General features: G+C 35.4%; 2 protein-coding genes across 2 annotated transcripts; both read right to left on the reverse strand.

The window, feature by feature from the left end:
* Positions 1-2110: 2110 nt before the first annotated feature.
* Positions 2111-3454, reverse strand: LOC148818545 (QRFP-like peptide receptor). Its single transcript, XM_088936876.1, has one exon. It carries the CDS (start codon positions 3452-3454, stop codon positions 2111-2113), a length of 1344 nt encoding a protein of 447 aa, XP_088793002.1.
* A 4720-nt stretch (positions 3455-8174) lies between these two features.
* grifin (galectin-related inter-fiber protein) lies at positions 8175-17239 on the reverse strand. Its single transcript, XM_088936877.1, has 4 exons — positions 17228-17239; positions 10966-11045; positions 8791-8953; positions 8175-8462 (listed from the first exon to the last, which is right to left on the reverse strand). Exons 1-4 carry the CDS (start codon positions 17237-17239, stop codon positions 8298-8300), a joined length of 420 nt encoding a protein of 139 aa, XP_088793003.1. The 3' UTR covers positions 8175-8297.
* Positions 17240-17366: the final 127 nt, after the last annotated feature.

Here is a 17366-nt window from a genome sequence, read left to right on the forward strand (position 1 = left end):
GGATGAGGGGGTTAGCCTGGCCGAACAGCCTTTGGGAAATGAGGATCTGATTCTTTTTACTGACAGGTCCTCCCTGATCCATGAGGGGGAGTGCAAGGCTGGCTGGGCCGTGACCTCTGATGTTGCAATCTTGGTCACTGGTAACATGCCTCCCCAGACCTCAGCACAGCAGGCCGAGTTGAAAGCTTTAATAGAAGCCTGTAAATATGCTAAAGGGCAAACAGTCACTATTTACACGGACTCTAGGTATGTCTTTGGGGTGTGTCAGATGGGGTGTGTTTGGTGGGACAGATGGTGCACAGATTCTCTCAAAATTGAATAGGGACTGGCTTCACTGCAGTAGCATCAGATTTGTGTTTGCACGGTGTGAGGCATGCCAGAAGAACACAACTACAGCACAAGTGCGGATGTCTCCACTCTGGCGACCAGCTCCTGAGGGACCCTTCATGCACTGGCAGGTCGACTACTGTACTCTGCCTACCTGTAAGGGGAAGGTAGTGATGATAGATTTGTTTTCTAGGTGGGTGGAGGCATTCCCTGTCAAAAGGGCTACAGCCTCTGTAACAGCCAAGCACCTGATGATTGACATAATTCCTAGGTGGGGGTTACTCTGCCGCTTGGACTCGGATCAAGGCACACACTTCACAGGAAAGGTGTGCCAGGCAGTGGCGGCCTCCCTAGGGGTTCAGTGGGACCTGCACTGCCCATACCACCCACAATCCGCAGGCACTGTGGAGCGGATGAACCGGACCCTGAAAGATAGACTGACAAAGTATCAAGCCGAGGGGACACCCTGGGTGCCCTGTCACCAGTTCTGTGCAGCCTTTAGGCTGGTCCCAATCGAACGGTGGGACTGAGCCCCTTTAAAATCATCACCGGACGACCCATGAAGCTACCAATGAACCTTCAGGTTCATTGAGCTTATTAACAGATTCCCTGTCACAATATTGCTGGCTTTTGACAGATGCTGTAGCTGGAGCACGACAGCAGGTGCTGGACACCCGGGAACCTCCTACGTGGACACGACCTGATCCCCGGGGAGTGGGTGTAGATTTTCACAGACCCTACAACCATGCTGGGAAGGGCCATATCAAGTGCTGCTAACAACGGACTCAGCTGTACCCATCACCAGAAAGGACTGAAGAAACATTCAGACATTCAGTTCTGAGATTGAGACAGGTTTACAGAAGGTTTACTGAGCATTGGTGACAAATAAGCAGGAGGAAACTGTTTGAAGTTTAATATCCTTCCAGTTTTTTTTAATAAGTTGTATTTTATTTAGTTGTTTTGTATTGTATTTAAAATACATTGAGTTGTATTGTACTTTAGATAGTTACTCAAGGCTTTATGATTTAAGTTCTGAATGATGGCTTTTTATTACACCTTTAAAATACCTGTAAAAATAACTCATAGGCAGAGACTACCTTTGCAAAATATCTCAGAATATCCCATGTTTATGGGGCCAGGACACATATACAGAGTTTGTGTATGCATTGTAAAAATAAATAAAATACAAATGGAAAATAGATAATAATAGAAAATATAACCCATTACATTTAAATGTCTTCCAGTACGTTAAATGTCACATTAGTCTCATCATTGGCAATGAATGTTAACTTTCCTTGTCTTCACAGGCAGCCATATTATTCTTGTTTGTTTATAAGCTTAGATGAATGAGAAGGCAGTTGTAGCTTCACCTACACAACATAATTATTAAAGCAGATTCTAAACACAATACATACAAGTAACATATTTCCCCCTTTCTTTACATGGCAGAATATCCAGGGATTAATACACAGTAGACAGAACACAAGAATGTGAACAGTTATTGTCATTTGCTAAATTATAGTATCTATAGTAACACTTTCACTTTTTCAGTACAGAGCACAGAAAACCATAATTTGTACAAGATGTGTATATCTTCTTGGATTTAATACTGAAAATACTTCACAAATATAATTTGTGAATGAATTTCTTATTCATTTAATTATATTGTATACTCCGCAAGGAGTATAGAAAGATAACTGTGGCCTGTGTACAGGTCAGCGTTCCAAGATGTTTGACAACTGATGACAGAAGTCTTTTTTTCTATAGTGATTGCAGTTATTACCTATAACACTGTTTGATTAGATTTGTCCCTGGAGTCTCTTCTTGATGAGAATGTATGAAGAGCCACTTGGTGACAGGAGTTCAGTCTGATCTCACACACGCTGTTGTGAGAGCAGCAGTTAGAAAAATCGCCTTCTGGTACAGAGGTTTTAGAGACTGTTTCCTTGTGCAAGGTTTGTTTAGATCTCCTAATGGAAAAATGTTTGGGGAAAGTAGAGGAGGTAGATTCCTCTAAAGGCGAAAATCTGAAGAATGAAATTAGTCTCCGATGGTACCTGTTTTTGATTTCTGTGACCGATTGGTACAGGTCTCCAACAAAGCAGTAACAGATTGGATTCAAACTGGAGTTGTTGAGCCCCAGCCATTGTGCAAAGGGCCTCAGCTGCAGAACCCAGGCTGGTGGGGATTCCTCCCTGTCTATCCAGATATCTGCCAGGTAGAGAGGGAGCCAAGACACAGCAAACAAAAGAACCAAAGCCACCACCATCTTGGCAATTTTCTTGCGCATTTTCAGTCTTGTGAAATGCACCGTTTGGTTTTGGGTGTCAAATTCCTTGAAATTTCTGGAAGTACACCAGAGCTTGTGCCCTGTCAAGAAACTAATAATCAAATTTAATGTCACAGGGAGGCAGTACAGAACACAGAAGAGCAGGACATTGTACGCTTGTTTCAGCTTTGCCAGAGGCCAGATCTCTCTGCAAATAGGGAAAACAAAAGGCAAGTCTTCAATGAGCTGTATCTCGTCTCGGTGATTCATGAAGATCAGAGGCATACAAATCCCAGAGGACAGGACCCATACAATAACAATTGTCCAGAAGATTTTCCTCCAGGTAAAGAATGACCTGGCATTCAAAGGATTGTAGACACTGTAGTACCTGTTGACACTGATTACAGTCAGACTGAGCACACTGGCTGAAACAGAGACAGCCTGAGTGAAAGGCACAGCCCTGCAAAGAAAGTCACCATACACCCATGCTGTGTAGATCTTGTTACCTAGGGTTATGGGCATGCAAATGCAGACTACCATTAAGTCACAGACAGCCAGGTTTATCAGTAAACTTCTTGTGGCACTAACACCAGACAGCCTTTTGCTTCTTTTGCCAGTCAGCACTTTAATGGACATGATATTCCCTGTGAATCCAATCACAAATGACATGATGTACATCACAATAAGAGCAATAGTGGTGGGCTCTTTGATTGTCAGGAGCAGAGTGTTTTTAAGCTCAGTATTTGCGTACAGGAAGAAATCACTGCTCAAATTACCTGATCCTGCCGATTGGTTGTTAGCCAGTAATAAATAAAAAGGATTTAGTTGTGAGTCAAAGAGATGTAAAGAGTAATTCATTTTTCTTCTACAGCAACGATATAAGAATGTCCAACTCTTTTTAAAGCGTTTTTTTATAGCTAAAGTAAAACAGCAGGCATGGTTAATTCAGTCATCTGCATCTGCATCATTAAAGCAATTAATTTTCAATGTTTGATGTGGAAATGGTAACAGATGCCTAATTGTATTTCTTGCTGTCCTTATGAGTACAATCCCTCATTCACTATTACTATTACTGATCATTCACTATTACTGATAATAAATATACAGTACTAATTTGTATATTAAAAATATAACAAATAAAACTGATTTGCTTCTTTGAACAGAAACTTTCATGTGACTAAGATAACTTTTTATGTTTTGTAAATATATCATTTCCAGCCTATTATTAGGCTTCCAACCTATTATATATATTGTAATACAATTCACTGTAGTTTTAAAAATTAAATATTTTTTTAAAGCTATTAATAAGAAATTCTTAAAAAATACTAAATGTCTGCTTCGGTCGTTTTATCACAGTAAAATGTTAATAGCATAAGCTTTAGCCTTAATGTAATTAATAACTAAGACAGACCTTGACAATTTAGTTTATTAAAGATTTTGATATTTACTCAAATCATATTTACTGAAATAGCTTAATAGGAAGATGTTCAAATCTGTCTGACGTTATTATACAACTGAAGTAGTTAAACCTGGAACTTCCAACGTTTTGAGGAGTAGAGTGTCAGCAAACGTTCAGCTATTAAATGCGTATTTTATTCAAGAAAGCTACTGCTTTCTTGAAAGCTACTTTAACAGATACATTTTATTTACAAATCCGAGTGTTACCTTGGTGCAAAATAATTTGAAAAAAATATTTCCTTATAAAATTTTAAATCTTATAGATTCATACAGTTCCCTAGGTTCATAGTTTTAAAAATAAAAAAAAACGAAAACATATATAGTGTATGGAATTATATTCTCGGATAAAAGGTGCCTTCCATTGTTCTATATTGAAAACCGAAATTATTTAAAAACAAAATGACTTGCCTGTATGCGGTTATATCATGGATGGTAGCAATCAGAAAAAATCCAAGAAATAGGAAAAAAGTTTGCATTAACAGAGCACGAACAGTTCAACAAAGATCCTTAAAAACATGTTTCCCATTTTTTATATGAAATGGGCTGCAGCTTCCGAAGAACTGTTTGCCTGCTGGTGTGCCGTGTTTTAGTGTAGAGAGAATGTTTCTTTAATCCCGCATTGAGGCTTTCATCGACACTGGATGGACAGCCGACCATGTCATTGCGCAAAAGCGCTGGTGTGATTACCAGAGAAGCTGCCCCTTCTTTCAGTGTTGATTGGGTTTGAGAGTAGTGATACCCTCAAATACGATTTTAATACTCAAGAAATTTTAATCTCCCAATAACATTGTTAATAAGAAAGGCTCTTGTTTCTAAGTCTAACTTGATTCTGTACGTTTTCATTTCCTCCTATCGAGCGCTTAAAACCTGCAGCCTTTTCTTTGAATTGTATTCTTATCATTCTTAATGAGTATGTGAATTTCTTTTTCAGCATTTCATTTAGAAAATACAGCAACATAATTTCAGCTTTATACCGTTAAATGTCATATGAAAATTGCTTTGAAAGTTGTCCGAATCAGATAACAGGTTGAGTATATTTAACATTTTAATGACCTTATCTTTCAATGAAACTAAAACAAAAGGCCAGTGATGTTTTTTTCGAAGATGATGAGGCATAAAAGCAATTGATCTTAGAAGTGTAAAATTTGAAATCAAAACAGCTTAAGGGCTGTGCTATTCATTTGAAACTACAGGATGTACCAAGTGTTTGCAATTCCAATACTTTTTTAATGTCAGGAAATCTGCCAATCAGATTTGAATGAACACAAGTATTTTTAATCTATAGCAGAAGTTACAGTAAATGGTTTTGTAACTCATTTATTACCAGTCAAAACAGTGCCTCATTAAAAAATAACTTTGACAGGCAGTCCTACAAAGTTCCCATGAAAACCTTTAGAATAATAAACCAAAATAATGACATATTGTAATAAAAGTATTCCCATTTAAAAGGGAGAAACAACTTACAATATATAGAGAAAATTCACAGTGTATAGATTGTAATGAGAAAACTAATCTCTCCACCAGATGTATCTTCAACCACTGTAGCAGACATTTTTTACCATCCACATCATTTCATATAACAAAACCAAGCAGTCATGTACAGTAATTTGATCTTGGGGGATGCTGCAAAGCAACCTTTGGACAGTTATTATGTACTGTGATTCCTGTCAAATACACACAGTGCACTCTTTTGGGAATGGCACTTCTTACAGATGTGGCAGATGAGCTGTATATCCCTACTTAGACACAAATGAATAATGTTAACCATACTAGAATAAATTAGCAAAGCAAAGCATTACAGGCAGCAACAGATGTCAGGCTTTAATCCAGTAAAGTTCATTAATGAATGAATAAATGAATGAATAATATGACCGCTTTATTCTTCAAATGGATCTTCTGCATAATCTGTATAATCTCAAAATAGTCAATGAATGCCATCTGTATTATAACAGTAGTTCATGCATTCTATTCTGTCCACCTGGCCCATGGGCTGTCCTAACAAGAGCAAGTGTATAGGAACTTTGCAGGTACAGTAGGTCCTTATGTCATTTATATTCTGTTAGAAACCATATAAAGCACATCTTGAAAGAATGATAAATCTGTCATTACTTGGACTGGATTTCTCTTGTCTGCACTATTTACACTATTTATTTAAATTCAGCATTTCTTTTCAGACCGTGATTTTTTTTTTTTAGATTTTCTTTAGAGCACACCTCCAGGCCTCCTCATGGCATGCATTGTGCTGTTAGTAATTATGATGCCATCTTGCATGAATTTTAAAAATAAACCTCATTCTCCCATACAGTGCTATAGACAAAATCCAAATGAGGCAAATGGATGCATCAGAAATACAAATTCACCATTTAATAAAAACAAATCATCATGTTTTTAAGGAAAAAAGAAACATCTAACAGGGCTTCAAGCAATTTAAGACCTATAGGAGAAAAGACTTCAAAAACATACACAGGACAAGATTTTTCTGGAAACATTGATGAGGAAAGCATACAGATCCAGTTTCCATATGATTTACTGTTAGACACCTAAATACATAGATCAAAATAATTGTGAGTCTCTCAGCAAACTGCACTGCAGTTATTTGTTCACTGAAACTGGCAGCTATCATGTTAGATATGTGCTGCACAGATTCCCTTATACATTTAACCGTTACTTTATACAGTTAACCATTATGGTTAGTTACAGCTAACCGTTATACAGTACCACAATACAGCAAATGAAGAGCTGTAGCTTTTCATTTTTTTAATTAATCAAAAAAGAAACATATTTTTCCAATTTTTTTTTAAGTTTAATTCACTTGTCTTGCTGCATAAGTTTGAGAGAATAACTTACTTCATCAAGCTTTGTCAATTAGTTGCCAAACAAAATAAAAACTGGTGGAGTGTGTGACAGTATTTCTACATTTCCTTGTGGCTAAGACAAGTTTAGGCTAACACCTAAGGAAATAAAAGATACTATTCAGAAGCTATTGACACAACACTTACAACAGCTGCTGAAGACAGAGGTAGTACCCAGGGATTAAAGAATTACTACTGTAGCACCCATCCATAAAGAGGTTGAGAAAACTGCAGTTTTGTATCAGTATGTCTCACTTCTATTACATGTAAGGTTATGTAAGAACAGAACTGCTATAAACAATTATAAGACCTAAACTGAGGATCACCTATTGCCTAACCAATTTTAGATTATTTTAAACAAGTAACAACAATAATTCAAATATAAAGGGCATTTGATACTGTGCATTTAAGTTTTCATAGACTTTGGTAAAATTCCTCAGACTAGGCATTCAGGGAAATTTGAGCATTTAGATTGAATATTGATAAAACAAGGGGTACAGAGTGGTGTATATTCAAATTAGGGTGATCTAATTAGTGGGATACCACAGAGATACAGAGAACCATGTCATAAGCAACCATTACTTAACTTTTTCTAAAACATTTTGCTTTAGAAATGCCACATCCACAGAGATACTTCTGCATTGCGAGCACAACTGAATTGTTCATACACTGCACTTTCCAATAATGAATATCAGTTCTGCTCTCCATCTATAGTACATAACTGCTAGAAATGCATGAATGCTAACTCAACACTCAACGTTCATGAAACCATTAATATCTACATCCATCATATAGTCAGTAAAATGATTTTTTTGTTTTGATTGTTTTATATCTTGACATACAGTAATATGCAAATTTCTTCATTGAGACCATGTATCATTAATCTCAAAAGTTCTTCATTTTATTGTAATTTATTATTTCTGAATGTGCTAAAACTTGCTAATTGTGGAACTTACTATTACAATGGGAAGGCATGAAGCCGTGGTCATTTAACACGATACAATATATTCTGTCAGGCCTTGAAATAATGATGAATTTCTTTAACAGTAATGACATGACATGAATAACACAAGACTACACACAAGGAATGTATTTAACTATTTAATTAATTTAATCTGTTGTTTATTTAAAGACCATATATTTTCTCTTAAATATGGTGTCCAGGCACACAGTCTTTAGGTTCAAATGCATGTGATTAAAATAGATATTAACATTAACACTTTGTTAAAAAAGTTGAATCAGAAATGATTGCCATAATGATTAAAGATTCTAACAAAATTCTCAGACAATGAGTAAAGAACTTGTTTTTAGCTTTACATTTCTTATAGAAAGAGCAAATGTTTCTAAGTAGGTTTTGCCAGCAGACACAAGCCCCTTAATAGATTTTTAGTCTAATAAAAGGTTTTCTTAGTGATCTCCACTGAAGAGATGTTTATGTCATTTACCACTTGTACTTTTGTTATTGTCTTCAGGTCCTCAATTCGATGCTTGTACTGCATTATCTTGGATTCATCAAAGAAGACATGGAAGTTTTCATGATCGGAATAAATTTCAATCTGTTAAAAAGATTGAGATATAGTATATAGCATCACCTTTTGTAATTAAACATAATATTGAGTAACCAGCCAATGACAAACAATACATTTAATTATGTTTCCTGTTATCTAAATCAAAGACATGGAATGTTTTGGAAAACTACTGTATATTAATTGTTTAAAAAATAATGAAAATACATTTTAAAATATGAAGATAATTTGAAAGTACTTGTTAAATATACTGTAAATATTCCATTAAAGCCTACTTGAGGAACTATGACCTCAATCACTGTTGTCGTATGATTGACATGTTTCTGAAGTTATAGAGCTCATAGGAACTGTGAAATACCTGAAAGGGCTCCTCTGCCCGAAAAGGGAAGGTAGTACATCGCTCCTCTTGACCCCAGTGATTGGACACAAAAGAATTGCAAACGATGTCTGATTCCGTAAAGCGAGGGTTAAAGTGAAATGCTATTTTGTCATCTCGTTCACAGACAAAGTTAATCTCAAATCTGAGTGAACAAATGAGAAAAGGCAATGCAGTGAGTTTCTCTCTTTGTATCTAATGCAGAAATATTAATAAAACATTAATTTTAACAATAATGAATTTATCTTTTCTGAGGATTAGGTGTTTATTTTTTTTATTTAGGCAGAATGGAATTTGTTAAAGAAATTAAAGCACCCATAGACCCATGAACAAGTTTGTTTGCTAAATTTATTCATGACAATTTTAAACTAATTTACACAACATGTATTGTAGTATCTAAATGTTAATTATGCAAATTGAAAAGAATGATGGCTGAATACTGTATGTAGAAAATCCCATTAGCACTATTGTGTTTTTTGTCCTTTAAAAGGTGGAAATTAATTAATCATGCTTTTCATGCAACTGCAGAAAGGTCATCCTGATTTTAACTGAGGTCCATAATATCCACAGATACCATGGTGATGGGCCAGACAAAGCAGATTATTACATTTCCAGACATTTTGTTCATTTACATTTACATACACAGTAAGAGATTTATTTCTTTTGCCAAATTATACATGCATGTACAAAAAAGTCTCGATTGCACATTTTAAACTTTTAATACTTAAAATGGAAGATTTATGATTTATCTTGTAATAAATTTGTATACCAATGGTATTATATGCTCTGTCCATGAATCTACTTACTTAATGGGGTACATAAACATTGTCCAGAGGTACAAGTCTGAGGGCTTACTAGAACTACTTAGCCTCTATCTCCTATCCTTTGTTGTACTAGCTTCCCATTTTTAGAGTGTTCTTTAAGATTATCCAGCACATGTGTAAAGTACTGAACAATTTTAAGCATTAATAAATCTTAAAGGTTTATTGCATGAGCATAATCCAATGCTCTTTTTTGAAAAGCACTGAGCGAGGCAGCTGTCATTGATACAATCCAAATAATTGACAGCTGAGTTACTTCCTTATTTAAATGTGTGCTCACTTTGCGGCAGGTGTATAGTTACCAGGAGGGCTTGTGATACTGCGCACATGAGGTCTGTGAGACACTGCTGAAAACACTGCTGAAAGACAGCTAGAGAGGTTCTGAAGGAACAAGTCAACAACAATCTTTTTTAAGCTTTGTTTTGAAAATAAAAATGAATTACTGCAAAGACTAATGAAAGTGAAAGAGGCAGTGTGAGGCTATCCCAAAAGACCTGAAAGTTGAGAAGACAATATAAGGCTATCCCAACAGACTTGAAGGTGAAGGAGGCAGAGTGAGGTGAGGAGCGAATGGAATCCAGCATTTCTAATGCATAGCAATTAGTTTGCTTGATTCATTGAGGTTGAAGTGTACTGCAGAGGAACACAGTTTAACCAGCTAAGTCAGGACACCCTACCAACCGATCAGGTGCTCAGAAAATCAAAAAGAAAGTTAAACCCGCAGTAATAACATCTAAGGATTTGCAGGCCTCTCATGCTGTGGCTACTGTCAGTGTGGAAAAACAAGGATGAACAGGAGTGGTTTTCACAGGAGGGTAGCCAAGTAGAAACTTCATCTAGAATATTAGTAGGGAGCATCTTATTAATAGTAGGTAGCATCTTTGGTGTCTCAGGATCTGGACATCTTGCTATTATTGATAGAACCATGAGTTTGGCAAACTCAGGATGAGAATATCGGGCCATCCATTTGGCATCTGAAGCTGAGCTGAAAGTGGGTCATGCAGCAAGACAATGATAAAAAACATACAGGTACAAGTAGATCTACAAAAGAATGGTTAAAAAAGAAATTTAACCTTTTTTAATTTAGTCTTAACCTAAACCATGTTGATATTTATTTTTTAATTAATTTTGTTAATTAAATAACCCAGATCTATCTTGTGTCATTGTGTTATAACTTTAATCAGGTAATTTTTTCCCCTAATCTTTTATACAGACTTTCATGAAGATCTAGTACTGTATGTTTTATGTCTAAAATATATGAGAATACCAAACTACCTAGGGAGTTCACAATTTTTTTTGGCCCTGTGCATCTAAATATTAGCTGAATTCTACTCACTTGCTTGCCTGAGAAGGAGGATCTCCTTTCAGAATGAAGCTCCATCCTGGACACAGACCCTCAGGACAAGCAGCTTCAAACTAAAATAGCAACAGACACAAACAGCTACAGTATATAACTTGGAAGGAAGTTGGCCTCTTTACTTCAAACATTTTTTCAACGAGTGCAGTTGAAAACCTGCATCTATGTATAAAAAGCTGTCTCCATAAAAACAGTTGTGAACTTAATGCCATATCTATGTCTTTACAAATGAAACATATATTATTAATTAACAGCAGTAAAGATTAGGACAAATACTCTTAGAGCTAAGTTTGAAATAAGTTTCCTTATTCATTCTTGACTTTCAGTTTCCATTAAAGTGTTTTAGAATTATTTTAGATTATGCTTATAAATCTTTTAATAGCCAAATTTTATGCCTTTCAAATACATTTGAATACATCATTGAAAATGATGGACCTTTATTATTGTGTTCTGAAGATTATATTGGGCACAGGAAAAAAAAAGGCTCAAGTGACAGGATAATAATGGACTAGTGTTGTTAGAAACAAGTGCAAAAAGACAAATTCCTAATGCAAAAAATTGTATATGGCTAATAAAGTGGTCTTATCTTAAGTACAAGGGCAGAAACAGAAACAATTTATTGTAAATTCTCATCTCCTCCTGCAAAAATAATAAACTTCATTGAGAATGTTAGTTCCAATGTTGATGAAATATGTAGTGTGATGTAATGTGGTTAACATGGCAGCCTGGCAGTGCTGGGGCCCTTGGTTCAACTATGGATCTGGGTGCTATTGGGAGTTTGTATGTTCTCCCTATGCATGAGTTTCCTCTGGGTGCTTGAGTTTCTTCCTACATTCCAAAAACATACTGATAGGCTAATTGGCTTAGGGAAAAACTGACCCTGGTGTGAGCGTGTGATTGTGTCTGTGTGCAATGAACTGGTGTCCCATCCAGCGTGTATTGCACTTTATGCCTGTTATGTGCTGGGATAGTTTCCAGCTCCCCCGCAACCCTGTATGGGATGAAGTGGTTAGAAAATGGGAAAAGAGATTCAGTAACTGGGTAGCAAAGTCACAGATAACTTTGACAATTTGATTGCAGACAGTAAATTGGACAGGGTTGGCTGATACAAAGACATTGGTGGTATCATGGTACTGTACCTATAATACTTTAAGGGGAACACTGGATCTCATTAATTTAACATTAAATGACAATTACATCCTCAGAGAAATGTAACTTTGGTTAGCTGTAACAAATTTAACAAACAAGACCAAATAAATGTATTTATTGCAAACAGAAAGGTGATTTAGGCCCCGACTAGCTCTGTTGGTAAAGCATGAAACTTATAATCTCAGGGTAATGGATTCGTGTCCCATGTCAGGCGCCAGGTCCTCCATGTTGGAGGTTGGGCTCAAGGCTAACAACCCTGTCCTGTAAAAACATTATGTTATGGAAACAGCAGCAGGATGTTGCTGCCCACATGCTGGAAGGCATAACGAACATCAACATCCATAAATGTGATTTAGACTCCATCAGTTCTGGATCACATTAGCATACTGTATGTAATTAGTTTTAGTTGAAATACTTGTTCAGCACATTGGCTGAAGCCCAGGAACATGTCAGGAGCAGTGAACATCATTTGTATAATACAAAAATAAGAATTAACATCAGTTTTCAATCACCAGCAGACTGATGCACAATGACAATTTCTCCCATTTATTATGTTTGCGGTTTTCCTCAAGAACCACAGCAGCATAACTCTACAATATCACCAGTTCCAATCGATCTTCTGAATGCTGACTATACCCTCATACTGTATGTCAGCAGAGGATATATGTTCTGAAGAAATGCTTTATGCAGAACCTTATGAGGAGATTTATATACATTCTCAGGGTGTAATTTAAGGACCCACAAAGATTAAGGATATTAACACTCCCACCTATACATAATTACATTCCTAATTAACTGTTGAGTCATTTCTGAAAAGAAATGAAAAGAAAAAGCTTCTATGTCAGAATAATAAGAAGAAAAAGTAATACAGTAAAAATAGAAGTGCAGCATAGAAAAAAATAGAACAGAATATTGCAGCATAGTCCCAATGTACATTATTGTGATGAACAGCTTTTGCATTTTTGTATTGGGGGAAACAAATTCATGGAGGTGTGAGGAGAATAATTTACTATGATAATATATTTCCATATTACAACTACAACTTGCTGAGCTGTTGGAAGAATGGAGCATCCAACTAATACTTTTTTTTACAAAATGGAGCATCTCTACACCTTCAGAGAGGCATACAGTATACAGTACAGCAACAGATTAAATGATCCAACTATGACTGTTTAATGCAGTTAATCATTTAACATCATATTTGCCTGTCTCTGGCATGATATATTCAAAATTCTTTTCAATTCACTAAAATTCCTATACTTTAACTTAAAAATCCACAGATAAAATGTGGCACACCTGTGCTGGATATTGGCTATCACTCTAAGTGACTTAATGCTATGCCTGCAAAAAACTTACTGTCTTGTATTATAGTTGGTGACATTTTCTTATCACAAACCTGAGCCTTTAGAACTGGGGTCTATAACCCTTGATCCTGGAGAGCCACAGTCTTTCAGTTGGAGGTGCTCTTAAATGGTCAGTGAGTCAGTGAGCAAAGATATGGAAAGTATGTGGAAACTCATGCTTTTTAGTTATTGATTAGTCCAATTATGTTATTCAGCAGACAGCAAGGATAAAAGCCAGTAGAGCTTGTATCAAGTGTCTCTACAGAATCAGGGCTGCAGACAACTTTTTATAATATACATTTATAAAGTTAGTTTTCTTGCCCAAAAGAGTTACATTTTAGTGCATAATAATTGAGAAAAAAATTCAACTCATAATAAAAGAAATCCATGAAAAAGTACATGTTTTTATGGTAGTTCAAGTAGGTAGCTGTGTCAGCATGCATGGGCTCCAAAAAGGAGCAAGTAAAGAGACGAAAAGAAACACAACATCTTGGCTGTGGAGCCTTCTTTGGGTGTGACATTTCTTTACTAGATAACCTTTCAAGCTGCTGATAATGTCATCAGATTCAAATAATGCTCCCAGTGTTATTGTTTGCATCTGGGATTCAGAAGAGGTTCACCTGATAGTGAGTGAGAGAAATCCAGGCACATTTCGAATGTATACATTTTGTTATAACTATTTAATTTTCACTGAAAAACTGTTTTTTTGTTTTATTCAAATATTTTGTGCATGAAAAGGTAGCATGTTCTTTTTTATTTTTTTCTTAATTGTATCAGAATATGATGGATAGAAAATGACAAATAATGACTTGTAAGAACATGCTTGAAACTGATGACGTATGACTGCACAATTTACCTTTCCCTCCACAGAATTAAATGAGAAAATTGAATTTGGGGTGTAAATAATTAAAATATTAGTTGGGTTAATTGAATTCATAAAAGTAATGTCCATACATCACAATATAACCTTAATAACCTAATAGAAATTAGCCCTCATCCTCACATTGCAATAATCTAATTTGCTCAGGGGAAGGTATTTTTTTAGAAACACAGCGGGGTGCCCGGGTCTAGAGTGCACCACAACATGAAGTTAATCATTTATTTTAATTAAACAGGTTATTTTTAAAACTATTTGCAAAGTTACATCTGATGTTATGAACCGGAATTATCTCGTAATTACAAGATACATACTCACTTGTTGTATGTGATCATTCAATAGCACAAATTGTCATACACTTGTGTCATGCTTATTGTCAGGAACATTAAACCCCAAGTGTCAGCAAACCTATCGATAGCTTGATTGCAAATGTAACAGGTTGTCCATACACTGATATGAATCTTTCTATATGCTGTAATTTAAATAGCAACCAGTTCTTATTGATGGTCAATATTTCACCCCTGGAGCTACAGTAAGCAGAAACTCAAGGCAGTGTAAAAAAAAGAAAAATATAAAAATATGGAAAAATATGCAATCATTATTTATTTTATAATTGCAATAGCTAATATAACTTTTTAATATATTTTTTAAATACATTTTCAGGGTCTGCAAGCTATATCATTGCAGGTCCTGTCTTCAAAAAATTTAGCTTTAATTTTTATCCAAGCTACTGTAGCGGATACAAAGGGCAAAGACTACACACAACTTAAAACATATATGTTTTTTTTCCTGGATATTTCCGTCTGGTGAGTAGCATACAAAAATCTGATTGTTTACACTTAGTACCCAAGGGGTTAGTTTGAATTTAAGCCATAAAGTAGGCCTTTACATTTCAGTGATATTACAAAATCCTTGAGGGGACATCATTTCAGGCAGAAATTGACTCTGAATGTCTGTGATACTAAGTAATGCTGAACACATCTACAGTATTAATTTATTTTGTCTAGAAGATCAGTACAATCTTAAGAAGAAAACTTTTCAAAATGCATGCCATAGAATGACACTACAAGACAAATAAAACAATACCTCTGATTTACAGGTACCTGTATATGCCTTGTGCTCATAGGGCAGGTGTTGTAGTGTGCTGTCCTTTGTTTCTTTTTGATTTTGTTTTCTTTTTGTTCCTTTGTACCAAGTTTGGCCCACACTTCACGCATTGTCCCTGACAGTATGGTAATAAGATGCCATCTGCAGGAGTCATTCTTATGTTTTATTTTAAGTTTTGTCATTTATCAAATTAATATTTCTGTTAGAATGTTTTTATTCTCTTTCTTCCTGCCTGAATGTTTTTGGGTGTAAAACAAACGTATATCCCACTTGAAAAGCTGTCATAGCTCTAAAATGTGAGATTAATCTGCTTAATAAATGGAAAGGATGGACATGGTCTGTTGATTAAAGAAAAGTGTGAAATAATGTTAATATTATGGTGCAAAAAACAAAAACAAAAATGAATGCACAAACAGAAAATGACACAATGCAAACAATAATGGGGGCAAAAACTAAAAAGAATGCACACATAAAAATGTGTTCAAAATGAAAATAAGTTCTCACCACAGACATGACATCTGTTGTTAGGTGAGAAGGCAGCTGAGTGGAGTGCATGTATTGAGTAATTGATTAGATGTTTTTGTGAATTTTCTAAAATCTTAAAAAACACCACAACAGTAGGATGTTCTGTTCGTTTTGTGGAGAGCAGCTTGGTAAAAACCATTCATTTTGCCCACATTACAGGAAATAAGTAGGATTTCTTCTTCATGAAAACCTAGAAGGGGCACCCAGTTTTTTTTGGGATGTGTCACTTTTGTTTGTGCACTTTTTTGTTTGTGTTGTATTTTTTGTTTGTGTACTCTTTTCTGTTTGTGCACTCTTTTATGTGTTGTCAGTTTTTGTTTGTGCACTCATTTTTGTTTTTGTGTTTTGCACTTCTGGGCCACCGTGTAATGTTAATGAAACAAAGAGCTTAACTTTCCACTCATTTAAAAGCTGCTGTTCATCATTTAAAACCATGGCTGATCACCAAGGAGAAAGCTTTCACAATGTAGTGAATTGAAAATACATCAAGTGTCCTTGCCTGTTCACTTATAAAATTATGAAAAAAACATCAATCAGCCTGACAGAATTCACAAGTGGCACTTAAACGCAATACAATGAAATTCTTATGTAAGACACTTGCTACTTTCATAATAAGCACTACACCTTTGCTAGCCTCCTGGCTTAACAGACTTATTCATCTATTTTAATTCATAATCAGTGATTTTCATATGCAAAATGTTGTAACTAGATAAGCTTACATAAATTAACATTAAATATCTTGTTATCAATAACTAGAAATGACTGGAATCTTTTCAGGACATAACTTTGTCATGCACTGTAAAAAAGTCTTTCACTATTGTAGAAAATCATAGAACAATCTTTTTTGTCTGGAAAGAAAAAAGGGAAAATGGAAGGACAAAACAAAACAGCTAGGAATTGCTTAATATGCTTTCAGTAACTGTTTTTTTATGTTTATCTTTTAATAATGATACAAAGTGAGTTAGCTGGAGAATCTGCCTAAAGAATGCTGTATTGTAAGTAACTATAGCAGCAATGATTTAAATAATTTGAGCTCAAATGTGACTCTCTGGAGATCATTATTAGGAAAAAATACTAAATCAACACTTCTTCATTTCTCTTTTAACATAAAAAAATACTGCCAAAGAGGTGTGCCTCTGAATACAATACAATATTGTATTGAAGTCTCACAGGCACTGGTTTTTAAGAATTTTTGATGGGAAAAACAATAGTTATTATGGAATAAATGTGAATTTCTTACCCGTAAAGTCATTTTTGTCTGCAGTCAGCAAGGGCTCCCTGATTTGGTTGTAGAATCCAGTCAGTATTGTTTTCAGCTCTATCTGAAATTTAAAGAGCAGACAATAACCACGTGACCCTGTGGTCGGAAATAAGGAATG

This window comes from Atractosteus spatula, chromosome 18, assembly GCF_055471065.1.
Source record: "Atractosteus spatula isolate fAtrSpa1 chromosome 18, fAtrSpa1.hap1, whole genome shotgun sequence".
Lineage (NCBI taxonomy): Eukaryota > Metazoa > Chordata > Actinopteri > Semionotiformes > Lepisosteidae > Atractosteus > Atractosteus spatula.

What these genes read in the sequence shown, in the direction of transcription:
- grifin (XM_088936877.1), bottom strand. An exon ending in CCTCCTTCTCAGGCAAGCAA is followed by an intron (nt 8,954 to 10,965) that starts GTGAGTAGAATT and finishes TTGTTCACTCAG; the next exon opens with ATTTGAGATTAACTTTGTCT. An exon ending in GGGCAGAGGAGCCCTTTCAG is followed by an intron (nt 8,463 to 8,790) that starts GTATTTCACAGT and finishes TCTTTTTAACAG; the next exon opens with ATTGAAATTTATTCCGATCA.
- LOC148818545 (XM_088936876.1), bottom strand. Translation starts at nt 3,454, where the DNA reads ATGAATTACTCTTTACATCTCTTTGACTCACAACTAAATCCTTTTTAT.